Source organism: Aspergillus alliaceus, assembly GCF_009176365.1.
Source record: "Aspergillus alliaceus strain CBS 536.65 unplaced genomic scaffold BDW43scaffold_7, whole genome shotgun sequence".
Lineage (NCBI taxonomy): Eukaryota > Fungi > Ascomycota > Eurotiomycetes > Eurotiales > Aspergillaceae > Aspergillus > Aspergillus alliaceus.
Window position 1 is genome coordinate 381226 of NW_022474690.1, and position 25955 is coordinate 407180.

Below are 25955 nucleotides of genomic sequence, written 5' to 3' on the forward strand. Positions count from 1 at the left end.
CAATGTACCCTCTCCCCCACTCAAGTCCATATGGATCAGTTGGACTCTGTTTTCCCACTTCAAAGTCGATGCTGAAGTTCCTTCCATTCTGCCAGGATGGAGGGCGGTGAAGGTCAACCTCTATCAGAATAATCATGTGACCTGCGCGGACTGGGTTAAGTCACCCCGCCACGTGCCTGCGGATCGGCGTGCAGGAAACGAAGGTGTATTTTCCATTCTCTACTACTGTATCTTCATCTACAGCTTACTTGAGGGTACGGTCCCAACGGGCAAGTTTCCGTGGATCATTTTGGAATCTCTACGATTATCTTCTGGTCATTTCCCTCCCCTTTCTCCCTAACATCCTAGACCCAATCCAGCAAAGAAATGGCAGCGATCAACCCCGCTGCCGCACGTCCACAGCGGCCGACGCTACAGGAATCGCTCAGGAGCAAATCTTTTCTTCATGATCATCAACAATATAAGCCCTCGGTTCCCGTTAGCAGCATTGGCAACGTCCTTGGGACCTCCTTCGAGTCGGGAGTAGGATCGATGTCTCTCAATCCGATAAGCCCTGATCCCGAGAAGGTGACCGACAGTGGCATCACTCACAGCCTATTCAATCACCAAGCGAACGCTCTTCCCACCGGTACGGCGCAAGTCGTCGCAACCCTCTTTTACAAGTCGTCCGACCCAATCCACCCCCATCTCCATCCTGATTCGTCGCCAAGTGGCCGAGCTGGGGTTAAACTTCCATCCCCCACGGTTCCCGTCGGTTCGGCTCCGACTATTGATATTGAAAAGATTCCACGGGAGCCTCCAGCACCAGAGCCGGAGCCTTTAGATCATCTTTACGGACCATACGTGTCGCAACTGTGTTTGACGAATTTTCTCCAAATCCTGGAAACCCTTCCGACACCCTATCAGCGCATGAATACCTCCCATCGCTGCCTCGATCAGCATGAACAACCTCGCGTGGTAGAAGTTACATTCTCCCCACCCCCCAACCCGGAATATCTCACATTTGGGGATCTACGCAAACATGAAAGCATATGGCGGTTTGAGCGCGAGTGGAATGTAGAGGTTGTGCTCCAGAAGGAGAGCGTCTTCCGCCGTCACAAGCGGTTGGTGGTCTTTGATATGGACAGCACCTTGATCCAGAACGAAGTGATTGACGAGATTGCTAAATTTATTGGTGTGGAGAAGGAAGTTTCGGTCAGTCTATTTGCATTTCTTCCCCCGGCGCAATGCGCTCGCAAGTACTAACTATGACCACAGGAGATCACGGAACGTGCCATGAACGGCGAGCTGGACTTTTCTGCATCGCTCAGGGAACGTGTCGGTTTGCTGAAGGGAGTGCCAGCGGATGTTTTCGAGAAGCTGAAGTCCGTCATTACTATTTCTCCCGGTGCACGTGAATTGTGCAAGGCCTTGAAGGCCCTTGGATGCAAGCTGGCGGTTTTGAGTGGCGGCTTCCAGCCCCTTGCCGAGTGGTTGGCCGGTGAACTTGGTATCGATTACGCTTTCGCCAATCATGTAAGTCTCTTCTATTCTATTGGGTCTTTGTTTCAAAAATCCTTTTAGGGCTATTTAGTGGTCCGATGTATACTGATCACGATGTGTAGCTCGAGGTCGACCCCGTATCTCAAACTCTGACTGGCAAGCTTGTCCCGACATATCCCATCATCGACGCCAGCCAAAAGCGCAAGCTTCTCCAGTCTATTGCGGCCGAGAACAACATTCCTATCGCCCAGACCGCCGCCGTGGGTGACGGTGCCAACGACCTTCTCATGCTTCATTCTGCTGGGCTCGGAGTTGCCTGGCGCGCTAAGAGCATGGTTCAGCTCGAAGCACCCACCCGTTTGAACGGAGAGACCATGGTGGACATTCTTCACCTCCTTGGTCTCAGCAGGGAAGACGTCAAGGAATTACTTGCCGGTTCAGCATGAACATTTCCTGACCCATAGGTGTACTACGAGCACAAAAAAAGAAACGTTCAGTCTCGAATGACTTCTGGGACTTCGCCAGGTGCGGATTTTCTATTTGGACTTTGTCAGCAGGGATTACAGGGGTACCGTTTGATCGGTATGCCTTTTCTTTTCTTTTCGGATCTTTCCCTTTTTACGCCAAAGGGCCCAGCTTTGGCACGCACGTATGGGCTACCCGCGTCTTCAATTCGCGATGAGAATAGTCAAAGAGGACAATTGATCCTAGAAGACAGCAGCATTTTAATGTAGGCGTAGCGGTGTGACAAATTTAGGTACATATAAGCAGAACCACGGACTTTATTGAAATGAATATGCTGATTATATTATTAATTCAATCAGAGAATCTATGTGTTGAACTAATTGGACTTGCCTTTCTATTTTTACCTCCCAAAACCCAAGTAACGAATATATCCAGATGACGGACCACCTCCATCGATACCAACACATTTCAGAAAAATGATAGAATTTAAGCTGCAATGGAAGCAACAAATGCAAACGTAAACCTGCGCCAAGATGTAGAAAGTAATGCAAAAACGACATGACCTGATACCAATCACCCGGTAGCCTCATCAGCAGCAATCTTCCGATCAGTGACAGACTCGCCCGTAGTACCAGCAGTCCGTCTCTTCTTCAACACATTCTCAATAAATGCCTCACCAGCCTTGTAACTACTGCGCACCAAAGGACCAGACGCACAGTAAAGGAAGCCCATATCTAGGGCGCGCTGGCGCCAGAGCTCAAACTGGTCAGGAGTAACATATTCATGAACAGCCATATGGCGCTTCGTAGGACGCATATACTGACCGAAGGTCACGACATCAACATCAACAGCGCGCAACTGCCGGAGCGCATCCCAGATCTGGTCCTCCGTCTCTCCAAAACCAAGCATAATAGAAGTTTTCGTAATAAGACCAGGACTAGCCTTCTTCGCAGCCTCCAGAACACGGATCGACTGCTGGAACGTAGCACGACGGTCCCGAACAAACGGCGTCAGAGCTTCGACGGTCTCAACGTTATGCGCATACACGTCCAGTCCGGATCGAGCCACCAGGGCCACCATATCCAGATCACCCGAGTAATCACCCGTCAAACACTCGACCAGCATACTGGGCTTCTTCTGCTTGATCTTGATAACCGTCTCGGCGAAGTGGCGAGCGCCACCATCGGCCAGATCGTCACGATCCACACTGGTCAAAACCACGTATCCCAAACTCCACCTCGAGATCGCCTCGGCCGTATTCTCAGGCTCATGCGGGTCCAGCGGAGGAGGCTTGCGGAGGGTCTTCACACTGCAAAACCGACACCCACGGGTACAAGTATCACCCATGAGCATGATCGTAGCGGTAGCAGCGGACTTGTCGCTACCGCCCCAGCAATCGGAGATGTTGGGGCATCGAGCCTCCTCGCAAACAGTGTGCAGATTCAAGCCTCGCAAATCCTTCTTTAAGCGCTGGTAGTTCTTTGAGTCTGGGATTGGGGTCTTGAGCCACGAGGGCAAACGGGTCATTTCCTTCTTGCGGCCGGCGGGGCCGACCATGGCGGTTTTGAGGGCATAGGCTTCGGATGAATCGAGCGGGGAGTTATCAGCGCCTCCGGAGACGAAATCTGCGAAGGAAGGGCCGGCGTTCAACTTGTCTGTGAACTTTGTCTGTTTGCGCGGCGTTGCCGGGGCGCCGGTGGCGGACGGTGATGGGTCTGTTGTGGCATAGGTACGGCGGCAAATGGGGGCAAAGGAGCCTGTATGAGGGATTGTCCTCGAGGAGGAATAAAGGAATCGCAGCCGGTTCGTCGAGGCGGCCATGGTGACGCTATTCAGGTTGTAAAGTTGCGAAAGTTGAATTCCGCGGGAAAGATCAATGAAGCTCCGACAAGATAACGGGGAGTCCGTTACCATTACTCAGCGGGCGTTAACCCAATGGGGCTAGAACCATGTTGCCTAAGGCTTAACAACCTTTGCCCTAACAGATAACGTGAACTATTTGTCAGATGACGACAGCCAATAAGTTATCTACATTTGATAGGAAAAGTTGTATATGCTGATGCAATGGTTTCATTGTTCAATATATATTCTATTTAATATTCAATTAGTGATTATAAATTAACCACTTTGATGGGTCAGATGGACAAATGAAATATGGTGGGTGACAGTCAAGCACCTGTTCATAGTGAAGATAAGCAAAATGAGATATGTAGAGAAAGACGAAGGCGGTCGGTCAATAATACAATAGTAAAGACAGGGTTGAATCAGAATGAGGGGCCGAGATCTATGCAATTTAGGGTGCGAAAAGATGAAAACAAAGAAAGTAAAGAGTGTGAGTTGAAATAAGGAACTAGAGAGAGGATATGATTAAACCTTGGGTGACAGTAAGAGGCACAAAGAAAGGATAGATGATGGGATTTGTGATCGTGGTTCAAGCGAGGGTATATAATCGAAACGGAAACAAAGTCTATGTTTTGGTCTCCAGGACCTGGGTTAAGACAAGCACGGCGGACTTCAATGTGTCGTCCTTCTTGCCACAAATAGCAAATAGCAGATCGTCAATTATCCGATCTAAGCCTTTATTAAGTTCTCCACTTCGAGAACCCAGGACCCTATCTTTAATTCGGGATGGCGATGACGGAGTAATATGAGCTCCCAACATCGCACTCGCTCTCTCAGGAACGGTGTCAAGGCGAGATAGTTTCGGTTTATGACCATAGATGGCAGTCTTTCGTTTAGAGGATGCTAACGAGAGCACATAATTTCGTGCTATGAGAGCCGCGCAGAGACTATCTAGTAGATTATCCGCGGCGTCGGGGAAGATTTGTCTGAACCTCCGCATGATGTCTTTTTCATCGCTATGCCGAACGAGGATGATGACCGGAGAGGTTAATCTCAGCATGCTCCGAGGGAATTCTTTGACCGAGTTTTCTAGTTGGTCCATAGTCCACTCATGGTCCCACCATTTCTTCAACTCGCCATTCTCAGCTGTGTTGGACGAGCGCACAGATCCCCGCGTCTTAGATGGCGGCTTCACAGTTTGTGCAACATGTGGCTTTACCGTTTGCGCAATCTCGGGCTTTGGAGGTTGGCCTAACAAAGTCATGCTACTCGAGGTTTTGTCGCAGACAACTGTCTCACTAACGCTCCCTATCGAACTGACGTCGGTGAAGTCGTCATCCTTATCTTGTTTGTAGTCGCCTGGTGAGTTACAGGAAGGACCGCTCGTGACATATCCACTGTCTGACATTTCCAATGGTGTATCAGGACTGAAAGCGGATATTTCCAGGTGGCCTTGATCCGGCGTGGAAGGTATTGGACGCTGTGGCGGAGTTGGGATGGAATAGCTCATAGCAGGAGAAGATTGACGGGCGATATCAACCAGTTTTGGTTTCGTTTTGCTGGCAACAGCAAACATCTAAAGCTGTGTAAGTATGATGTATAAGGTGAGGAGGATTGGAGTGTGCCTACCACTGGTTCGTCCGCTGGGGCCCTCATCTCACGTCTACGCTCAGGAGGCGGGTGACTTTGGACTATTTGAATTCTTCTTCTGTTGCTTTCTTTTGACCTCTCTCCCACAGTCTCTACCTCGACAGGGGCGCGTTGGAGCCATGTCTCACAATAAGAAAGGCTACTTGGAACCCAGCTTCCTTCACTCGACATGGTCCCCGACCTGCTTCGCTGTGACCCTATAGATGATCTGGAAAAGCTTCTTTTTCCACAGATGCCTATATCCGGTGAGACGGCCGATGGTGAGGTCCGTGGCGAGTCAGTAGAAATCGGCGTCAACTTCCCATCATCGGACCCATATTGCTTCATTAAATTCGAGTGTGCCATGCGCACATTCGTTGTTTCATCTGCTCTTCTTGGAGGCTCCTCGTTCCTAGGAACGCCGTAGACCTCACTCGTTGGTGTATATATGCTGCTCTTTGGTGTCCCATGTTCAGTGTCTAGATCAGATTCGGGTTTAGGGGAGAAATATGCAGAAGATGGGGACGGGTGTGACACTCTCGAGTCCGATAATGGAGGGCTAGGGAGAAGCCCAAATGTTTCCATGCTTGTCGTTGTGAGGTTCTGATCTGATCGCCAAGTCCTCAGCGTTTGGTTTCCCGACGGGGTTCGAGATAGCCTAGACTCTCTCGCAGCAGATTTAATACTCTCCAGCGAGGGAGACGACGGTAGGCGTAGCTGGAAGGGTTGCTTCATTCTCCGGACAGATCGAAATGGTGAGACAGGAGCAGGAGAAACGCGGTCTGCTGATCGTTTTGGTTGCGCCGTGGTGTACTCAGCTTGCTCTGGCTGAGGAGACGTTGAAGGGATGAAGGAAAGAGAGCTCTGCGGTTGTTGTCTTCTCCAGGGCTGCACAGTTGGGGAATAACGAGGATGAGCCATGATGCTTCCTTGAGCTGTGGGATATTCATCTGTTACGTAGTATGAGGGAATGCTCCTGTTTGCGTACGTTGGAATATTATTAGTCGACAAGGCATATTGGTGATGAGGATAATTCGTTTTCATGTCCATGTTTGCGTTATGACAGTCCATGGAGGACATGCCAGGTCAAGAATGTAAAGTAAACAACACAAAGATACCAGATCTTCGAGCAATAATATCAATAAATGATACAGGAAATCGAGCGGAGCAAAAGCAGTATGATCCACAGAGGCGGTCGACAAGCCCTTATACTAGCAAACAGACCTGCACCCAACCATCCCTTGGCTACCTGGCGGTCACAGAAAGCCAGACATTGGGCATGTGTATTCGCCCCCTTCGAGAGGGTCACCAAACACCCTGGAACAAGAGTGAACTGTAAAGGGTCGCTACGCCTACCGTCCTTGCATTCCGGAGAGAGGAGCGATCGGGCAGCCGTGATGACCATTGGTTCTAAGTCTCGATATGCGCCACCTGCAGGAGGGTCACAACGTGGAGGGTCCGCTTTTCAGGGCCATTGCAGTTCGTCATTACAGAAGGAATGAGACATGGAGCCCCAGCGAAACAGTGACGGCCCCTAAAGGGACCAGTAGAGGATGTCACGGGCCTATCTTGGGCAGAACTGTTGCACCGGGCAATCAAAGTCAGCGCCCCTAGAATGACCCCCTTGCTTCGGTTGCTGTGGGTGCGGTGATTTGCTCCATAATTGGCGGTGGCCACAATACCCAGCATGTGCGAAGCCTCCAATTGTCTGTAGGTACGGAGATTTCGAGTGTATTAAAATGCCACAAATTCCACTTGAGGGCGGGTAATTACTTATTAGAAGATAAGTTCTTCAATCCTGGTGGCTTCTGCCATAACCAGACAGAGCTATGTTCTTCTGATAAGGGCAGGAGTAGGATGGATTTGTATTCAAGGATCAACCCAAGGATTCTCCTTAGGAAGGAGACGAGGGGCCTTGGAAGTGATAATGAATCGAGAGGACAATATGAAGAGTCCAAAGAAATTACTGGGAGAAGTACTCCGGTAGGGTAAGTATTAGTATACTTACTAACTCGATAGTTGCATCTCCCTTTTTGGGCGACCAATCACCAAGACAAACAGTGCAAACTCCTTTATCGCTGCTTTTATCGCCGATCCAAAAGAGAAAAAAAATGTAGAGCCCAAGAAAAGAACAGTAACTTTGCCCTCTTTTTCAACCCTTTGACTCGCATAACCTATCTTTACCTTTCAGTAGGTCTTCTCATGCTTTCGGAGTGCTTTATCGCGTCTACCTTGACGTCAGGCAAAGCCCCGGCGTCAGCGAGTCTCCGAGATGTAGGGATCTGCGTGCACGAGTTCCAACCGTCACCCAACCTACACTCCACCTTCAAGAAAAGCTCGACTCCTGCCAATTGTTTGGCTGTGAGCCCATCACATGTATACGCAGCCCAGGCAGAGAAAGCCATTGTACATGTGTATAGCAGAGAGAAAGGAAACCAGGAGGCAGTGATTCCCTTCCCGGAGCGCATTCGCAGCATTGCGATCGCGGGGGGCAAGAATGGTGATGTCCTGGTATTGGGTACTGAAGGAGGCCGTTTAATATTGTGGGAGGTGTGTTTAACTTTATATCCACTGCATCGATGTGCGGAGGGAAAGACAATTGGGCGAATAATTCTAACATAAGCTCGGATCATAGACCTGCACCGGACGACAAGTCGCGACAACGGCATCCCATTTGAGTCCAGTGACCTCCCTGATCGTTGATCCCAGCGACAACTTCATTCTATCCGGCTCGGCCGATGCCAGTATCCATGTTTGGTCCTTAGTCGAAATCCTCTCCTTCACAAAGCTCCCGTCCGGCCGCGATCGGCAACCGCCGAACTCACCCATCCGTACATTCTCAAACCACCGCGCTGCCATCACTTCACTTGCAGTGGGACATAGCTCCGGCCGCTACAATATCGCCGTTTCAACCGCACAAGATAATACAGCCATCGCTTGGGATTACCACACTGGACGTGTTCTGAGAACATTCCTCCTGCCTGCCAGCGCAGTCTCCTCAGCTCTTGACCCAGTTGACCGCGCATTCTATGTGGGCTATGACGATGGCAGCATCCAATCAGTCGATTTATACAAAGCTCAGTCTATCCAGCATCCTCTGCATGACCCATCATTACAGTCTACCCCCGCCCAGCCGTCAGCGGACGATAAATGGACACCGCCGTCCGCCGACTGCGGCATGGCGCATTCTCTTTCACTCTCACACGACGGAATGACCTTACTCTCCGGCCATCAGAACGGAAAGGTCCTTTCATGGAACGTCGGTAGAAAGAAATACGCCTCGACTATAGCAGACTATACTCATCCCGTAACGAACCTGCTTATGATCCCGTTGAGTGGCCTTGCCCAGCCCGGCCAGGAGCTGAAGAGGATAGCACACACAATTGTCAAACCCCGGTACGATAGTACACTATCGGAATCATCGCAGACTGTAGGCACCGTACCCGCCGATTACACATTCAGCACCCATCTCCTCACGTCGACATCCTCCAAGCCCGCCACAACAAGGAGTCTCGGTGGTTCTGAGGGAACCAACCAGTTCACAGAAGCTTTCACCCATGCATTCTTCCCTGACTCGATGATCGAAGAAGGACTCGCCGAGCTAGCTGTCTTTAGCCAACCAGGAGGCAGCACAGTCCAAGTCTCCACCTTGATGGCACAGGCCACAAACGACGAAGACCTAGCAGCGAAGGACTCCCACATCGCATGCCTCGAAAACGAGATCGCAGCCCTCAAAAAGAAAGCAGCAGCCAATGAGGCCGCCCGTCAGCTCACCACAGACGAGGCCACAAAGCTCCGCTCCGACCTCGTCAATCTCCACGACTATATCAACGAACTTCACCAGAAGCAAGACCAATCACAAAAGGAAAAGGTCCTCCGGCAAGCGCGGAAAGAAGAGCGCGAGACCCACAAACGGGAAGCCTGGTTTGCCGCAGAGAAGAAGGGAAAGAAAGGCGATGCCGTTCTGCGAAGAATGGAAGCCGAAGATCCTGCGCAAACCAGTGACTCGGACGACCGGAGCAGTGACGAGTGATTTCTTCCTACCTTGTTTAGTTATATTCTTTTCTTTCTGTTATGATTTTCCAATAAACTGTGTACGGCCCTGTCGTGTCTAATTTACCTGGGTTTACGAAGGCGCTCTGGTTTAAAAGTTTCAGGTTCATCTTGATAGACGATGGAGAGCTAGTTAGCCTATACTCTGTATGTTTGCATTGTATATAGAAATGATTGGCCTTGGGTCGTTTTACCATGTCTCTTGTTTTGCCTTCTACAATCTCTCGAAACGAGGCGCTTAATCAATAAACATAACAACGGCATGCCTTCGAATGGAATGTGGGATTTTTAATTTCCACAATACGCTACGCTAATTTAACTAATCCCCCAAGCGCTCATTCCAGATGCATCGGCAGAGTTAAGAGAAAAAAGACAGTATTCCAGATGACGTCAGATCATACTTCCACCAATAAAGCAGAAGGGTAAAATACCGATACGTACTAGGTCACTCACTTTAATCCAGATCAGGTTCTTTGCGTGACATAAGTGACAAGTCGCATACTTAAGCGTTTGATCGCCGGTCATTGACGGACGGCATGTTTGGTGGTGGCAAGTAATAGGTTGCTATCGATGATGGTCCCCACTGCTGGCCAAGACAGTTCTATACGCCCGTTCCAGACGGGGCCATTGCAAAAGGATGAAGGTATGAAGGGAAATAAAGCAAAGAAGGTGAAGCACAAGGCTCACCTGGAATGTGGCGATGCGAATCGGCGTCCGGTCTCTCCTCGTAATTCGTCAGAGTTTAAAGGCCGTTCGATTTATACGATGGCCTCGGTCGATGGCTACCTTCCACCAAGCCACGAAGGCTCGTCAGGCCCAGCCAGACGGCCTCTTCGGTGCGGATTGTTCTGCTCCCTTGACCAGGGAGGAGGTTGACCCAATAATCGAAAAGCTTCCCGGCTTCAGTCGGGCTAATGTCCATGTCGCAGAGTTGAGGATCGTTGCGAATTGCAGATTCGATACCTGCTATGCCACCGAACACGATAAGGAGATGTTTATAGTCCGGGGGGCTTCTCCGCCAGTCATAACGGTCATGTTCTTGCCGATCCTCTTCTAGAACAGAATAGACCGGGGCGCCTCGCTCGGACGTGCCAAAGGAGAGGTCATAGCCGCCGTCAAACGGGCATTCAGTGAACACAGACGATAAAGATCGGCAGCGGCGCACATAGTAACCCCAATAATACCCGGCCTCAGAGCGGGGGGTAGAAGGGTGTACGGGCTCCGCATAGTGCTCTGGACCATGCTCGGAGAATCGCACAGTTACGCGGGCATGTTCGGGGAGCCGGATGTCGGGGAGAACGACCTTCTTAGAGAGGCCGGTATCGACGACGGTAGCACTAAAATTAGTAGGGCTACTAGAAGAACGACGACGGTTGTAACGATGGTTGCTCATCTGAGTACTATTCCTTCGCTGCCCGTCACGGCCAGAGCTAGACACAACGATCCCCTCTCGGTAATGACACCATTCATTGGCGCGAAGATGGTGCGGCATATCGAGGCTGGGCAGTAAGCCGGCGCCACGAAGGTTAGGGTGCATAGGGAATAGGTGTTTGCGGAGATATGGTGGGGTTTCAAGGTACGAAAGTATATGCGCCAGGAAGTGTGAAGGATCCGAATATGCGGTATTTCTTTTGGCAGAGGGTTCGTTGCCGTTAAGTTCGTCACTTGTTTTGTCTAGAGGGGAATCGTAGAAATTTTCTTGGCTGTAGTATTCATCGTGCGGACTATTCTCATCGTCATCAAATACCACGACCTCATCAACACAGAAGACGGCGAGAGCACGTGCAATGATACCGGCCAACAGAGTCTTTTGCTCCATGGAATGAGCACTGCCAAGGACTCATTTAGTGTCGATTCTTCTATCGCTACCTTCACCCCTAGTAGAAGAGAAGAGAAGAGAGGCCAATCATGAGACACGGCGTATACTTACTTAGCTACAATGCTACCTGGGATAGCGACAGTCAATGTGTGAGGTCGGCCACCAGTCGGTGTGAACGTGGCAGTGGGCTTGGACGTGAAGACATTGTCTGAGTGAATATAGTGCTCAGATTGACCATGATCACACGAGGTCTTGCGTTTCTGAGAAGGCCAATGGGTCAGTACCCGGCGGTAAGGGGAGGTGGAAAAGTTAACAAGTATATACCTTGAAGTTCGGACGTCGCATCCTGGGCTGCGTTCGAGGGGGAAGAAAGGTGGTTTGGAGAAGGAATGAAGGTGAATTGGACCAGGAATTGAGAATTTGCATTGGATAGCAGATCTTTTCAACCATTGACTAATGGTCAACAAAGACATTGTGGTCCCAAATCGTTTGACCGATGAGGATGGTTGTTGATGACGTCGGGCTCCACAAGGTCGGTTCTTATGGATCCTTTAGCGTCTCCCGCACCTTTAATCTTTCATCATCGCTAAGGTACACACCTCTGGATCAACAGGAACATACTAAATTTGAACTATCTAATACGCACTGGGTTGTGCTCCTCGCTCGCTGGTGGCCTCTCCTCCCAACTCCTGCATAATCTTCACCCCCGAACTCGCGCCAATACGCTCGGCCCCTGTTTTCAACATCCGAATACAATCCTCCGCTGAACGCACTCCTCCACTCGCCTTAACCTTGCAGCCGTTGCCGACGACACCCGCAGTGGCTCGCATGAGAGCCACATTGTCAACGTTGGCACCGGGTCCATTGAAGCCCGTGCTAGTTTTGATGAAATCAGCCCCAGCCAAATCGGTAATGACCGACCCCGCTATAATCTCCTCACGAGTGAGTTGCGAAGTCTCCAAGATGACCTTGAGTTTGGTCGGTAACGGAGCCGCTTTCCGCACTCCTAATATATCCTTGTAGACATCCGTATACTTGCCCTCCTTCAGCAGAGGGTATTTGAGGACCATATCCAGCTCGGAGGCTCCCTGCTCTACCGCATCCCGAGCTTCTTGTTCTTTCTCCGAAGTCTCATACATGCCCTCATGGAATCCCACAACGCAAGCCACCTTCACTTCAGAACTCCCCTTGAGTTCCTGCACGGCACGACGGACATGGTTAAGGCGAACACAGACTGTCGCAAACTGATACTTGAGGGCTTCGGCGCACAGTTGGTCGATCTGCTGTTCTGTTGCAGTCAACGCTAGCTGGGTATGATCAATCGTGCGATTAACTTCTGACGGCAGTGGCGTTTTATATTCAGGGAAAGTCTCCGGAAGCGAGTCTTTAACAGTAGAAATCAGAGCAGCCCACTCTGCGTCGTCTCTTGGAATAGACATTTTGCTGTCGCACGGTCTTCGAAGTAACTGTTTGTAAATGCGTACGACAAAGACTTGCGCCCGTCTCAGCCAACGCTTGGATTTGAGTTTAGTCTCTTTTATTGCTTCGGCTTGCAGTTTTGCAAGTTTCTGAAACTGTTACGCTTCTCTGGAACAGCGAATTTCTCTCACGTAAATGCGGAGAAATTGCATCACGTGATAATGTCTTCAATCAGTATGTGGGGGAAACGTGCAACAAGACAAGGCCGCCAGAATCATCTAATAACCTGTGCGTGCGACTCAGAGCGCTATTGATATAAAGCGCTCATCCTATCACAATACAAATATAGAAAAATCAACCGGTATCTTGTCAATCCAAATCAAATCCACAGCTTTCCCATCGCGCCATTTGAGCATTCCTTATTTAACCCCCAAGAAAATCAGAATCCCACGGGGCCTATTTCAGCGACAACTCTTGCACTCCGGCCCTCGAATATCATCCACGCGCCCAATCCTCCTAGGTCCAAATCCACCACCAGGTCCGCCGCCGCCACTACCCCCAGAGCCAGATCCACCACTACCTCCCCAGCGAGGCCTGGTGTTGGGATGATTTTCGAAACGATTGATATTAAATTTGGAGTTCTGCGCCGCAGTATACGCGTCAAACTGAAAGTCAGGTCAGTACGAAACGGACAAAATAGGGCGGTCGCAGGGGACAAAGCCATTGCACGGTGCGAAATGCGCTGAGCATATTCTAATAACATATGAAAAGGATAAACCACGTACTGAGAAAAGGCTCACGAAATAGAGGCCCAAGAAGAGATAAACATTGTCGATAAAGCGGTTGATGCGAACCCAAAACGGCGGGCTGAGTTAAGGATTCGTCAGTGGGTTGTTATCCGGAACATAGAATGGCCATCTTTATACCTGTCAAGAACTTGTCCATTGGACATGTAGGTTTTGGGTGTTGATGACATGATGCGGTCGCAGCCAGACAATGATTGTTCTGTTGACGACTATACAGCGAGGGTGGTGAGATGATTGACATTCATGAGATAGGGAATGGCGTAGTTATCTTAGCGCCGGAGCTCGTGATTTACGGGTCCACTCCTAAGGCAACGGTTTCCATATCGGGTAAATGAGCCTGTGTCCTCTTGCTCGAACATGCTCCCTTGTCATGTTAAACTGGTATTTCTTTATATCTCATGGGTTCATCGTAAGTACACTACTATATAGACCGAGAATTTATACTTGTCTATTGTCCTATTACTTATAGCTGGTGTTATCCTCGGATCTACCAAAGGAACAAAGGAGACATTATAAATAATAGCCAGTCGCAAGTAATAATTCTTTCCGAAACCTAGTGCAAAAGGGTATCTCGATTCTCTATATACAACTCTAGGGCTTCAGTGCCTTCCCGCAACATCGTTGGCCATAAGACGTCATTGGAAATATAGCCCTGTTCAATCATGTTCCTGGTTATTCTGAGATACGATTTCATCTCGTAGTTCATCTAATCCTCGGAAACCCTCTTCCACAGTCCACTTCTGATTTCCGCGTGGATGTAATATGTGGCAGCTAGCTCCAACGACTAACAATCCGGGAGGTCGCGACCCTTCAGCTTCAAATGCAAGGCATACATTCTCCAGTGTAGAGCGGATCACTCTCTGATCAGTGCAGGAAGCCCGCTCAATGATGGCACACGGGGTATCCTTCGGCCAAGGCATTCGTGGCCGCGAACCATCTTGGGGTAGCGTGGTTAGCGACTCCACTAGCGCCGATAGTCTGTGTAAAGCCATCAAAAAGACGACTGTCTGAGTGGGCACGTAAGTAGGAGGCTCGGGAGCCGCACCCTTTCTCCCAGTACCGGTGCAAATTAGGACTTGGTCAGACACGCCTCGGTGAGTCGCTGGGATCTCTGCGAATAATGAGGCGCTCAGGGCACTAGTGATTCCAGGCAAGACAATCGGTGTAAACCCTTCACCCCGGAAGAATTCAAACTCCTCACCTCCTCTTCCGTACAAATAAGGGTCTCCCTGCTTCAGCCGAAGAACACACCGTCCCCGACGCAGGGAGTCTAGTCCCATCTGCAGAAATTCCTCTTGCGCCTGATCTGCGTTTCCAGGGAACTTCCTTGCAATATGAACTTCTGTCCTCCGCGGAATTAGTTTCAAGACGGGTTCCGGCACCAGCTTATCTGCGAGAATAACGTCCGCATTCTGCATCGCATTGTAGGTTGCTCGCGTAAGCATATCCGGATGACCGGGCCCAGAGCCTGCCAAAACAATTTTCCCTTTCCTTTGCGGGTGTCCAACGCCATTCGCGTTCTCCAGGATATTTTTACCAGACGAGTATGCCTGAAGAATGGTGTCGATATCAGCATCACTGATAGCGGCCAGCTTGTGGAGCGGCCAATACTCGCATATTTGTGAAAGCCAGCGTATCCGCCGTGTTTTTGCGGCAGATATGTCATCTTCCGTCACCAACTTATTGAACATATGGTTTTGGCCTGTAGAGTCATCTTCGTCCCCTTCAAGCGGTGCAGCGCAAAGTCCTGCTGCATAATCCTCTGCCCAAAGGCGCCTTCTTACTGCCCCCAACCGATCTATGGCAGTTCCAAGATTGGAAGGAAGAGAACAAGAAATTTCTCTTCTTAAACGGGATGCAAGCTTACAACCACGTCCCGATGTCGTAATCCCGATGTGGAGAGGGCCGTCAGAGTATGTGGAGAGCAAGCTGAAAGTACACAGCTCAGGGGCGTCAGAGACATTGACAGGAATCCTCAGTCGCCGGCAAAGCTTTGAAATGTGCGCACCTAACAGATAATTAGATTATACTACTCAACGTCTGCGGAACCAGCACATACTCAACGGGTGAGCTCCACCCAGGGTGACAAAAACCATGTCGACGACATGGTCAACTTCTTCTCTCCCTAAACATTTCAAGTCATCATCCTGGAACTCTCTGCGGAGCCATTGTGCAGAGCCATTCTCTATATGCTCAGACAAGCTGAAGTGCAAGCCCCCAGTGTCTGACGCAACGATGATCGGCTTTGCGCCGGCTTCTAGAGATTTCGCACAACGGGCTGCAGCAAGAGGGCTTGATCCCACAATTAGATGCACTTGGGATTCAGAATAGACCGCTGCCAGCAATGGTGCTGAAGAGGCGTTATCGCACGAAGCATCTTTCATTGTGAAGTCGCCACCGTAAGTAGAGCCTGCTGTTCTAAACGGCCTTTTCCGTTGCTAAAAGAGACAACTGGAAAGATGGAGGAGGTCCAAAATCCAGGGAAGTCGGGGGTTTTTATCTCTTTACCCCACAATCATCAGAAGTGGCAGACGGACCCTCAGTCACCTATGATTGCTTGCGTGTACGAACGTCCGCGGAAATAGACTCGGTGCAACCGAACAAGAGGCGAACTGGAGATAAGGATTTGAGTTTCTCCTGATTATGATAGTTACACGGTCTGATAAGCCTATCTAGGCGATGAATAAAGCACATCCCATAGACCACAGTAGTTATAAGTCAATAGAAATTGTGACTCTTTTCTTTATATACATTTCTCTACAACTCCCAATGCGGTTAAAGCGATATTGCGTGATCGTAGCTCTCATGCTTAGATAAGCCCGGCACATGGTCATCGCGCATCAGCCTGAAGCTCATTCGCAATAAATATGTACGTACATATCTAGTATGTTTAACTTCTGCTCCGGTTGTGCTGTTCCTCGATTAATATATTTGTATCTCCGCTAAATAGTCCTAGATCTAGCGCCATGATATGTTTTTTCTTGCCTATTAACATATTGGAGATTGGAATGGTCAAGGAAAAGAAACCAAAGAGCTTCTATCAGGATGAGATTAGTAGGATTAAGTAGGAACAACATTACTAGGCTCTTCCAAAGAGGATAGAAGAGTAAACAAGATCAGGAACCTCTTCCTACCGTGGGTGGTGTTTGGTGTTTGGTGTTTGGTGCCTTAGTCACGACCGGAGAAGAGTAGCGTATGTCACGTGGTGCAGAGCTTCGGGCAGCTTGACTGGCAAGTAGACGTCAAGCTCCATGCCCGTTCCCATCCCCAGCCCGTCATTGTCCCATCAGAAACATCTTCTCACAAACTACCTCACATCCCTCGGTTTTGAACCTCTTATTCATTTCCCTTTAATACCCCCTACAATAGCCTCCGAACACATCCCTCATACCTAGTCCCAACGCCCCGTCATCATGGCTGACGGAGTATTGAAGGCGGAGAAGGACTTCTCCAAGGATGCTGACAAGTTAATCCCCGAGGCTGAGCAGACCGCCAAGGTTGGACTCAAACAAGATGTCTGCGCTGGATTGTGATACTGACATGACGGGTAGACCGACGTTCAACGCGCGATTGATAGTCTGCTTGTATTGGAGAAACAAGCAAGGCAGGTATGACATGTCGCCGTCCCCAGGTGATGGTTGTTGCGATGCAAAACTAAACATGAACTCAGGCCTCTGATCTACCAACTACATCCCGCCTTCTTGTCACTATCGTAACGATCAGCAAAAACTCCGGAGACTGGAACCTTCTCAACGATCAAGTCCTCCTCCTCTCCAAGAAGCATGGTCAGCTCAAGCAAGCCATCACGAAGATGGTGCAGGTGGTGATGGGATTCCTGGATGAGACACCTAACGTGGATGTTAAATTGTCTGTCATCCAGACCCTCCGGACTGTGACCGAGGGAAAGGTTTGTAACTCCGCAGTCTCGTTCTTGGTAGCCTGTAGCTAATACACGAAACAGATCTTTGTCGAAGTCGAAAGAGCCCGTGTCACCCGCATTCTATCGAATATCAAAAAGACCCAAGGCGATCTCACTGCCGCCGCCGACATCCTTTGCGAGTTGCAAGTTGAGACGTTCGGATCCATGACCAGAAGGGAGAAGACAGAGTTCATCCTGGAACAAGTGGCCCTTTGTATAGAGCGTGGCGACTGGACGCAAGCAACAATTTTGAGCCGCAAGATCAATAAGCGTTATTTCAACCGCAAGCCCAAGAAGAGTCCCGAGGAGATTGAGAAGCTCAAGAAGGAAGCCGAGGAGAGGGAGAAGACCCGTGGTCCGGATGAGCCTCCAATGGAAGTTGATGACGACGTAACGGATTTAAAGCTTCGTTACTATGAACAACAGATCATCCTTTCGAACCACGACTACAAGTATCTGGATGTGTGCAAACACTACCGGGAAGTGCTGGATACCGACTCCGTACAGAACAACCCAGAGCAACTGCGAGCAGTAAGTGTCTCCATATACTATCTTCATTGATCACGAGCTAACCACAACTAGGTACTTGCTCGTATTGTGTTTTATATTATCCTGTCTCCGTATGATAATGAACAGTCAGATCTGTTGCACCGCATCCAATCGGACTCACGACTCTCCATGGTCCCCGTGGAATCCCGACTTCTGAAGTTTTTCACCATCCACGAACTCATGCGCTGGCCGGTAATTGGACAGCAATTTGGCCCTCATCTTTGCAACACCGATGTGTTTAGCCCCAAACCCAGCCAGTCTGCAGAGGACCAGCCATTCAAACGGTGGCAAGATCTTCGGAAGCGGGTTATTGAACACAACGTTCGTGTCGTGGCCAAATATTACACTCGCATCCAGATGGGCCGGTTGACTCAGCTTTTGGACCTGACCGAGGAAGAGACGGAAAAATATATCAGTGAACTGGTTACATCGAAGACGATCTATGCGAAGATCGATCGTCCCGCGCGGCTCGTCAACTTTGCCAAGCCGCGCGATGCCGACGATGTGCTGAACGAATGGAGCAGCGACATGAAGAGCCTCCTGGGGCTCTTGGAGCGCATCGACCATTTGATCACCAAAGAAGAAATGATGGCCCGCATCCTGCCTACTCGGGAGAAGGGCAAGGCCCGCTAAATGAGCCGATTGAAGATGTGGACAGCGATTATGAATCGGCGCTGAATGCACGGCGTGTAAAACTACGAGATAGTATCTAGAAATGGATTAATGCTTTTGCATGCTATATACATACATGGCATCGCTCTATGTATCATCAAATGGTCTCCATGAAATCTATAGACAACAACCATAGTACACAAACTCTATATGAAGATCTACGCAAGTCTAAAACGGCAGATCCATATCATTAACATCCTCCTCCTCGGCATCCTTCTTCGCACCCCCCTCCAATTGCTCCCTAATAAACCTCACTGCAGCATCCAAATACGGCCTCTGACTGGGCAAAAAATGTCCACCAGGATGCCACACCACCTTCCCCTCCTTCTCAGGATTCCCAGCACAAGCCGCAACCAAAGCCTTACTCCTCGACTCTTCCACAACCGCATCCAACGACCCCAAAACATGCAAAATCGGCGTTTGAACAGCCGGACTCTCATAGAAACCCCGATACCTCGCCCCAGGCGAGCGAAACCCACTATAACACAGCGCAAACTTAAACGGCGGATGCGCAAGCCCCTCAAACGACTTCGGAAACGACACACCACCCACAACCTCCTCCGCCTCGCCCTTCCCCTCCGACGCAACCACCGGATCCAAAAACCGCGCAAACGCCTCCTTTCTCCCATCCTCCAGCAACGACACGACCATCGCAGCCATAGCTGCACCCTGCGAGAACCCAATCACGCCGTCAAACGGCCCCTCCTCGGCCATCACTTTCGCGATGGCAGCGAGCCCATCCTCCAGACCCAGGTATTCGGGGGGATTGGCGGTGTTGGAGCGGCGGAACCAGCCGTAGGCTTCGAGGGGTTCAGTCGAGGGTTCCTGAGTGGGTTCGTAGCCGGGGATGTCGGCGGGATTGAGGCGGAGGGGGCCGGTGGGATAGGTTGCGGACACATCGTGGAGGGGGAAAGCTTTCGTGAGGTGTTTGATAAGGGCGCGGCTTTTGGCATGGAAGAGGGGGCCGGATTGGGTGTAGCCGTGGAGCATAAGGAGTTTGAGGGGTTGGCGTTTGGACATTTTCGGGTTTCCTTTTCTTTTCTTTTTTCTCTTTTTTTTTTTTCGGCTCACTTCGTTTTGGCTTTTGGAGAGTAGGTTGGTTTGAGAGTTGTTTTATAGGAGTGATGGTGTGATCGGGGACCTCGTATGGCCTGGTTGAATTGAATTGAATTGTACATAGAGCTGATAAGATAAGGAAGGCGGGAAAGGGTGGCCGTATATGCAATGAATGTGCAAGTTGCATGCTGTCGACTATGGATACAATGAGCAATAGAGGCTTATAGGCATGCCAATTGAGCAGGTACAGGTACAGAGAGTTCATAATATATTTAACTACATAATACCCCTCTATTTGAATATCAGTCTAGCAATACGGGCTGAGCTAAGGAGAAACATTAGGCATCGCATAAGACAAGTATGGGTTTCTGCCGTACCTAAGAATCAAGGAGCGTTTACCCTCGACCCAGTACACAACATCATAAAAAAAAAAAAAAATTTCCATCGTCCCTCATATCAGATCAACCCATCTAAAACTCTCCAAAATGAGCGGCACCAACATTGAAACGCTCGACGCCCGCATGGCTGGACTCCTCGAGTATGCCCCACAACATACCCTTACCCCCACTATCTAGAGCACCAACCGAAAGAAGTATGAAGGAGAAATCCTCAAAGACGAACTAATCAATCAAGCCCTAAACCAGAGCCCTCGATTCCCACCCTATGGAAGCCACCAGCCCGCCCAATCCAGCAGGCGTCTACATCCTCGACTTCATCCGCACCAGTCACAAAAAGCTGAAGAGCCTCGACGCCTATAAACTTCAGTCGGGAGACCAGAACGCTCATGCAGAGCTGCAGGATATCCAGGGCCACAACGTTCTCGCTGGACAACTCATCAATGGTGGCGGCCCTATGGCGCAGAGAATGGCTATGATGGGAGGCCCGGTGGACTTTGTTCGGAGATTAGGCAAAAGGCTGAGACAGTCAGTTCTGTCTAGTTTATCTTCCAGATAGGCTTCTATGGTAGGATATGGCATTGTAGGCTTTTATAGGAGTTGTGGATGAATATACCGTGTAGTCATGCCGGTAATATTTGAGAATTCAGTTTCTGCCAACGAACCATCTATTATCGATCAGAATGGCACAAGGCACCCGAAAGTTATGAAACAGGTGGTACGGTCCGGGCGGAGGATTGTAGCTTGAATAGTCATGCCTCATGGATTCCTCAAATACTACTAGGAACCTCATCTAGAAGCTCTTCCTTTGATATGGGATGGCTTGTCTTAAACTCCCTAGACCTTATATATTGTCCTGAGTGAGGTCAGGAGGCTACCCTATCCACTAGGAAGAATAAAGAAAAGGAGGGGGAGAAGGAGAGGAGGATTCCATGCTTGATTGATAGACCACAGAGCACAACGGATAATATTTACGGTTCTACAAGGATCTAATCTTGTGAACCAATGCTCTTTCGCCCAGCAGTGATGATGGCCTGATCAAGTGTCCAACTATCTTGTAAAGGTTGAACCACATGGGGAAATCTGTAAGATGCAGGATGCACTGTAGATTAGCTTAATGTTAGTGAACGGAGTAGACGGGACGGTATTCGAAGAGCCGTTGGATATCAGGTAAGATCTCGTGAACATTCTCATCCTGACAGGATATCGATAGGCATTATAGTATGAACAGTTAATACTGGTACATTGCAACTTCTAGGCACTTGTTGACCTCAAAGATATGGAGGGAAAACGAAAGAGCGTCCGTGTCTACGTACAAAGATGTCGAACATGAACTCCTCCACTGTGGGGCTGCCGATTAACAACCCTACGGAAAATTTTAGAAGTCCTATGACGGATGCGGTTTAAGCAGTACTCCACCATTGAAAGAGATATACGAGCTTGCCGGGATAGGCCTGTACAACTACTGCGCAGTGGGACCAGTCACTGCTGGTCTTCTACAAGGGTACTACGGACAATCCACAGAACAATCTGGAACAAGCATACAATTGCAAGTGTCGAGGGATGTACACGGCTTGAACGTTCCGGTCAGAAAGGCCAGCCTACAACAGGACCGTATCTCTACATCCTGCCAAACCAAGCGCCATCTGCCAGACTATATCCAAGATTCGCCCGTAGTCACACCCGCCGTCCTAGCAATGCCAGTATCCAGTGATTCATCTTCGTCAATGGCGAGGATCTACACTCGATTCCCATGACATCTGAACTCGTGGATCAACCGGCAATGCTCATGCAGATATGCCCAATCGTGGTAACATCTCGCCATATCGTTCCATGACGAGAGTCGAGAGAACAACGTGTCGTACGGGTCCCAAAGCATAAACAAGAAAGAAAGAAAAAACCAACAACGTTTCGATAGTAGTCAAAAAAGAGGCAAAGGTTGATATAGTATGGGACCGATCATTGCCAGATATCCGGAACTCCCTCCATGTACGCTTTTGGTGGAAAACTTGGTAAAGAAATGGCTGCGCCTGCTTGGGTACTTCTCATTCCCTTCGAACCTTTGTATTTTTTTGAGGGGCTTTCTCGCAAGGGGGCGAGGACTCCATCTTCTATCTGAGTTTTGCTCAAGAAAAAGATAAGATTAATCCATCGAAAAACGCCACATGTCTTTCATCATCGCTCCAGCCTGGTTGCGTCGTAACGTCTACTTTCTGCGGAAAGAGCATCCCTCGGTGAGGCGGGCCTTGCCACCGGTGGGCTGGCAAAGGACGGTCGAGCAGCCGGCGCAAACGACGACGGTCTGGGCGTGGGAGAACACGGTGGTGATGGTGAAGCAACCGGGGCACTTGACGTCCATGAAGAAAGAACGGGGGGCAGGCACAAGTTGCTAATCGCGCCATCCAGTCAGCTATTCACCAACTCTACATATTCCCAGAATTAGTGTTATCATACCTTGAGCTTGTGCTTGCGAGCCTCGGCCTGAGGCGTGGGGTTGAGAAGGTCGACCGCGAGAACCTGTCCGGGAAAAAAAAAAATCCTGTTAGCAGCGTGGCCTTGGATGATATTCGATAGGAACGGGGCTCCGGGGAGGCGACGGCGACGGCGAGCACGAGATGGAAAGTAGTCCCCTTATCTCTGCTTATGTCGAAGAATATCCGCGATATAATAAAAGGACGAGGCGGGCAGAACCTACCATCTTGACGAGACTAAAAGTCGATCAGCGATGAAAGTTGAATGGTGCGCTGATGGAGATGGCCTGCTTGAAGGGTGAAAACGAAGAAGGTGGTCTCGTGGAGAGGGCAAACTCTGAAGGGAATTCCTGCTCCCGTTCAACCCACTGGCCCTTTCTGGGAAAGTAGGGCTCAAGCCCTCGCTAACACTACTCCTTTGAGTTGACTTGGCGCATCTGGCGGCTTTACCCCGTACCGTTTGGCAGAATCACCAATCAGAGAGGCGGTCATTGCTTACGTCACGGGGCCCAAAGGTCCTCTGATGGATGGACTCTTCCAGAGCGACCTCTGGCGTTCCGTCACCTCTATCTCTACGTCCCCTCGTCCCATGGATACTCAGACTCGATATAGAAGGCCAACATTCGACATCGTTCTACTTCCAATCACCGTTATATCTTAAACAACTCACATCATTAAAGTTAATAGTCTCTATCACTAATCAAACACATATTTAGACCTCCCCCATGTGACACAAAGGTTTCCAGCCCACATGCATCGCGGGATGAATGGCCCTACATTTTTTTTTGGAAGCCCGACTCTAATTTGCAGAAGGCTAACCCAACGCTCCAATGCTCTTTGAAGCGGAATATGAATGGGGCGAATTCAATTCGAAAGAAAAAAGGAGAAAGAAAGCCTCACTTGATATGAAATAAACCACCATAGGATGTGAAACGGCGTCAGGTCTTGGCATAGTTGATATGCTATCGACGTGCTGACGCTTGTTTCTCTATCACCGCATCTTCTTCGCAACTTTGTCAACTTGTCCATTTACAGTCTGTGTCTCGACATAGGGATGCTTGATAGAGAGGCACCAGATGTCGATGTAGTCACATATCGTCGTGATAATGTCGTGCTATGACCGAATCAGTCTCGAGCTCAGGAACGTTTTGAACAAGTAGGACTTACGATGAAGCTTCCATAAACACCCACTGCCAGGCCGAGACACACGTAAACGAATGCAATCTGGCGATTCCCATCTTCAAGCGCACTAGGCCACAGACCCAAAGCGGGACCAGCACTGTCAAGAACGGCAAGAGCAAGGGGACAGAGAAGTACGTTGATGTAAGGGAAGCTGGCCTTGACCAGGTGTGCCGTGATCATTCTGCCCACCGCGTATGCGTTAATCAATCCCACGTAAAGTGCAAATGGAACCATGTAGTTCTCCAGAATGATTGGCTGCAGATACAGATAGGCCGGCACGAACACCCAAACCGCAGCAAGAGGAAGGAGACCAAAGAGCGGCGTAATAGGGTTTTGACCGCGCTCTTTGCGAATCTGCATGACATGCAGGATACTTGAGCCGGTGGCGAAGAAGAGCACAACGGCGCCGTAGATTATATACCACTGCGTGAAAGGCATGTCATATAGCTGCTCTGGGATAGCGTCTAACTTGGGAACACCGATGGTCTCCAACATTGGCTGGTGCCAGAAGCTACCGCCTCCCATGTAGGCCGTAAAGCCAAAAACGACGCAAAGCGTCAGCACGCCTTCCACGGGACCAGAAATAATACCGAGGGTAAGCACTTGGGTGTAGTACTCATCCCAGGTCTGGACATAGAAAGTCATTGTTGCTGTCTCACATTAGTCTTCTCTGAGAGATGCTTCTTGGACAGGGGATCTAACGTACATCCCCAAAGAATCAGGACAGTAGCCCATGACTGGCCAAGGTTCATTGCCGCACAGAAGATCAACACCCCCAAAGTGGTGTTGCATGCATCGACACCTGCAGGTTAAACTGAATCAGTGCCGATCTTTCACCTAAGGACAGGCTCGACTTACTGTGATCAAATAGTTCTCCTAGAGGACCACTTTGCTTGGTTCTCCGCCTGTTACGAAACAATTTAGCGTCGATGGCTATCACGAGACCGGGAACGGGAGCCATACGCTTGAATGCCGTCTACTCCGTCAAAAGTCTGGTACAAGAACAATCCCACGGCGCAGCTGGCATAGACCCAAGACGGGCAATCCTGGTCTAGTCCAGGATTATACCATAATATCGTGAGGAAGTTGATTACCACAAAGAAGAAGCCGGTTAGGGTGATCTACCAGTCCTCTGTTATTTTCCGTTCTTGCCATAAATCGGAGAATTAAAGACTTACAGCGTTAGGACTAAGGCAAGCAGGCTGTTAGCCAGGCAAGACACCGGTAAGGTTGGAGAAGCGTCACTACTCACGCCATGCTCATCGGGAAACATTTGATCACAACATTGTTATAGAATGGCTTGAGGATATATTGGCTTATTAGCGAGTGGTCGACTCCCGCGTACCGGTATTCCCGCAGGTTAGGCAGCTGATGCTGCCGGATGTACACCATGTTGCGTTGGTCTCCTTCTTCTCTCGGGATAGTCCTTTCTTTCCGTCCGGCTACGGAGAATACGTTGGGGAAATTTTTTTTTCTCTTTCTTGGGGTGTCTTTGGGGCTTTACAAAGATAGCGGTGTAATAGGAAAGTAAAGGCAAGGTGTCACTCTGCAAAAGGGGTAAGATAAGTTCAGAAAAGGAAAGTCAGGGAATAGATGGTGGACAGTCAAGAAGATCAAAGACAGGATTTCAAACAAGACACAGGGAGGAAGAAGAGAATTAAAATGAGACGAAAAGAAAAACAGATACGCGCAGCTCTTGTTGATTGATGTTTCCTTTTAGTGCCAAATTTTTAGTAGTTGGTATTTATTTGTACTCTCTTTTTTTTTCTGCCGGTCAAAAACAACCTTGGAAGGAAATGCCGCGCGGAGTTGCAAAAGAATTCCGATGGTCCGCCTTTGAAATTACCGTACTCCGTCTGCATGAGGTAGTCAGAATTGAGAAGTCGGTGGAGAACTTCGGCAACCCACGTGTGCGCTTTCATTCGCTGGCTCAACTTTGTTGAGGGGATCGGGCCATCTTCCAAGACTTCTGTGCTTCCCACAGGTCACGGTCACTTTCCTGATCGTCGTTGATAATTTGCAGAAAAAAGAGGGGTAGAAGACAAAGCATGCTGGCAACCCGAGGCAACATATGAAGATGCGAAGCAATGCGCCATATGGGAGGGGAAGTAACGTAATATACGGGGGCATGGGAAAAGACTGGTGGAACAATGTTTTTGAATCCATTTCTAAATACAAATGATAAACGAAATGACG

At 49.5% G+C, this 25955-nt stretch overlaps 10 protein-coding genes across 10 annotated transcripts; 4 read left to right on the forward strand and 6 right to left on the reverse strand.

Moving 5' to 3' along the window:
* Nucleotides 1-47: 47 nt before the first annotated feature.
* BDW43DRAFT_266238 (phosphoserine phosphatase SerB) lies at nt 48-2338 on the forward strand. Its single transcript, XM_032040851.1, has 3 exons — nt 48-1194; nt 1258-1515; nt 1605-2338. The coding sequence occupies exons 1-3, from the start codon at nt 367-369 to the stop codon at nt 1926-1928; spliced, it is 1410 nt and encodes a 469-aa protein (XP_031903685.1). The 5' UTR covers nt 48-366; the 3' UTR covers nt 1929-2338.
* Nucleotides 2339-3965, reverse strand: BDW43DRAFT_266241 (lipoate synthase). Its single transcript, XM_032040852.1, has one exon. The coding sequence runs from the start codon at nt 3859-3861 to the stop codon at nt 2521-2523; it is 1341 nt and encodes a 446-aa protein (XP_031903686.1). The 5' UTR covers nt 3862-3965; the 3' UTR covers nt 2339-2520.
* Nucleotides 3966-4353: 388 nt separating this feature from the next.
* BDW43DRAFT_226434 (uncharacterized protein) lies at nt 4354-6663 on the reverse strand. The gene is made up of 2 exons (XM_032039466.1): nt 5419-6663; nt 4354-5365 (listed from the first exon to the last, which is right to left on the reverse strand). The coding sequence occupies exons 1-2, from the start codon at nt 6496-6498 to the stop codon at nt 4415-4417; spliced, it is 2031 nt and encodes a 676-aa protein (XP_031903687.1). The 5' UTR covers nt 6499-6663; the 3' UTR covers nt 4354-4414.
* An 893-nt stretch (nt 6664-7556) lies between these two features.
* On the forward strand, nt 7557-9705 carry BDW43DRAFT_266246 (putative ribosomal assembly complex component Ipi3). Its single transcript, XM_032040853.1, has 2 exons — nt 7557-7968; nt 8054-9705. Exons 1-2 carry the CDS (start codon nt 7621-7623, stop codon nt 9449-9451), a joined length of 1746 nt encoding a protein of 581 aa, XP_031903688.1. The 5' UTR covers nt 7557-7620; the 3' UTR covers nt 9452-9705.
* A 508-nt stretch (nt 9706-10213) lies between these two features.
* BDW43DRAFT_297880 (putative RNA methyltransferase-domain-containing protein) lies at nt 10214-13685 on the reverse strand (the record flags this gene model as incomplete). The annotated part of the gene is made up of 8 exons (XM_032044466.1): nt 10214-11300; nt 11402-11550; nt 11615-11728; nt 11890-11891; nt 11937-12782; nt 13179-13374; nt 13495-13576; nt 13636-13685. 8 exons carry the CDS (start codon nt 13683-13685, stop codon nt 10214-10216), a joined length of 2526 nt encoding a protein of 841 aa, XP_031903689.1.
* A 486-nt stretch (nt 13686-14171) lies between these two features.
* Nucleotides 14172-17391, reverse strand: BDW43DRAFT_297882 (putative siroheme synthase; the record flags this gene model as incomplete). The annotated part of the gene is made up of 3 exons (XM_032044467.1): nt 14172-15523; nt 15575-15865; nt 17364-17391. 3 exons carry the CDS (start codon nt 17389-17391, stop codon nt 14172-14174), a joined length of 1671 nt encoding a protein of 556 aa, XP_031903690.1.
* A 616-nt stretch (nt 17392-18007) lies between these two features.
* On the forward strand, nt 18008-18761 carry BDW43DRAFT_226525 (proteasome regulatory particle lid subunit RPN5). The gene has a single exon (XM_032039468.1). The coding sequence runs from the start codon at nt 18113-18115 to the stop codon at nt 18614-18616; it is 504 nt and encodes a 167-aa protein (XP_031903691.1). The 5' UTR covers nt 18008-18112; the 3' UTR covers nt 18617-18761.
* Nucleotides 18762-18823: 62 nt separating this feature from the next.
* Nucleotides 18824-19675, reverse strand: BDW43DRAFT_307872 (alpha/beta hydrolase; the record flags this gene model as incomplete). The annotated part of the gene is made up of 1 exon (XM_032046339.1): nt 18824-19675. One exon carries the CDS (start codon nt 19673-19675, stop codon nt 18824-18826), a length of 852 nt encoding a protein of 283 aa, XP_031903692.1.
* A 166-nt stretch (nt 19676-19841) lies between these two features.
* On the forward strand, nt 19842-20976 carry BDW43DRAFT_266259 (uncharacterized protein). The gene is made up of 3 exons (XM_032040854.1): nt 19842-19961; nt 20054-20249; nt 20356-20976. Exons 2-3 carry the CDS (start codon nt 20197-20199, stop codon nt 20663-20665), a joined length of 363 nt encoding a protein of 120 aa, XP_031903693.1. The 5' UTR covers nt 19842-19961; nt 20054-20196; the 3' UTR covers nt 20666-20976.
* A 2185-nt stretch (nt 20977-23161) lies between these two features.
* Nucleotides 23162-25484, reverse strand: BDW43DRAFT_266265 (aminoalcoholphosphotransferase). The gene is made up of 7 exons (XM_032040855.1): nt 25012-25484; nt 24938-24947; nt 24723-24880; nt 24618-24664; nt 24466-24561; nt 23745-24409; nt 23162-23691 (listed from the first exon to the last, which is right to left on the reverse strand). Exons 1-7 carry the CDS (start codon nt 25149-25151, stop codon nt 23569-23571), a joined length of 1239 nt encoding a protein of 412 aa, XP_031903694.1. The 5' UTR covers nt 25152-25484; the 3' UTR covers nt 23162-23568.
* Nucleotides 25485-25955: the final 471 nt, after the last annotated feature.

Bases quoted from the DNA above. Each gene is read 5' to 3' on its own strand.
- BDW43DRAFT_266246 (XM_032040853.1), top strand. From the start codon at position 7,621: ATGCTTTCGGAGTGCTTTATCGCGTCTACCTTGACGTCAGGCAAAGCC. The intron at 7,969-8,053 runs GTGTGTTTAACT...CTCGGATCATAG, and splicing joins GCCGTTTAATATTGTGGGAG to ACCTGCACCGGACGACAAGT.
- BDW43DRAFT_266259 (XM_032040854.1), top strand. From the start codon at position 20,197: ATGAGCGGCACCAACATTGAAACGCTCGACGCCCGCATGGCTGGACTC. The intron at 20,250-20,355 runs GTATGCCCCACA...GCCCTAAACCAG, and splicing joins CGCATGGCTGGACTCCTCGA to AGCCCTCGATTCCCACCCTA.
- BDW43DRAFT_266241 (XM_032040852.1), bottom strand. From the start codon at position 3,861: ATGGTAACGGACTCCCCGTTATCTTGTCGGAGCTTCATTGATCTTTCC.
- BDW43DRAFT_266238 (XM_032040851.1), top strand. From the start codon at position 367: ATGGCAGCGATCAACCCCGCTGCCGCACGTCCACAGCGGCCGACGCTA. The intron at 1,195-1,257 runs GTCAGTCTATTT...CTATGACCACAG, and splicing joins GTGTGGAGAAGGAAGTTTCG to GAGATCACGGAACGTGCCAT. The intron at 1,516-1,604 runs GTAAGTCTCTTC...CACGATGTGTAG, and splicing joins ATTACGCTTTCGCCAATCAT to CTCGAGGTCGACCCCGTATC.
- BDW43DRAFT_266265 (XM_032040855.1), bottom strand. From the start codon at position 25,151: ATGGTGTACATCCGGCAGCATCAGCTGCCTAACCTGCGGGAATACCGG. The intron at 24,562-24,617 runs GTAAGTCGAGCC...TTTAACCTGCAG, and splicing joins AGGAGAACTATTTGATCACA to GTGTCGATGCATGCAACACC. The intron at 24,410-24,465 runs GTACGTTAGATC...AATGTGAGACAG, and splicing joins TGTCCTGATTCTTTGGGGAT to CAACAATGACTTTCTATGTC.
- BDW43DRAFT_226434 (XM_032039466.1), bottom strand. From the start codon at position 6,498: ATGTCCTCCATGGACTGTCATAACGCAAACATGGACATGAAAACGAAT. The intron at 5,366-5,418 runs GTAGGCACACTC...ACACAGCTTTAG, and splicing joins CCCCAGCGGACGAACCAGTG to ATGTTTGCTGTTGCCAGCAA.
- BDW43DRAFT_226525 (XM_032039468.1), top strand. From the start codon at position 18,113: ATGGTCCCCGTGGAATCCCGACTTCTGAAGTTTTTCACCATCCACGAA.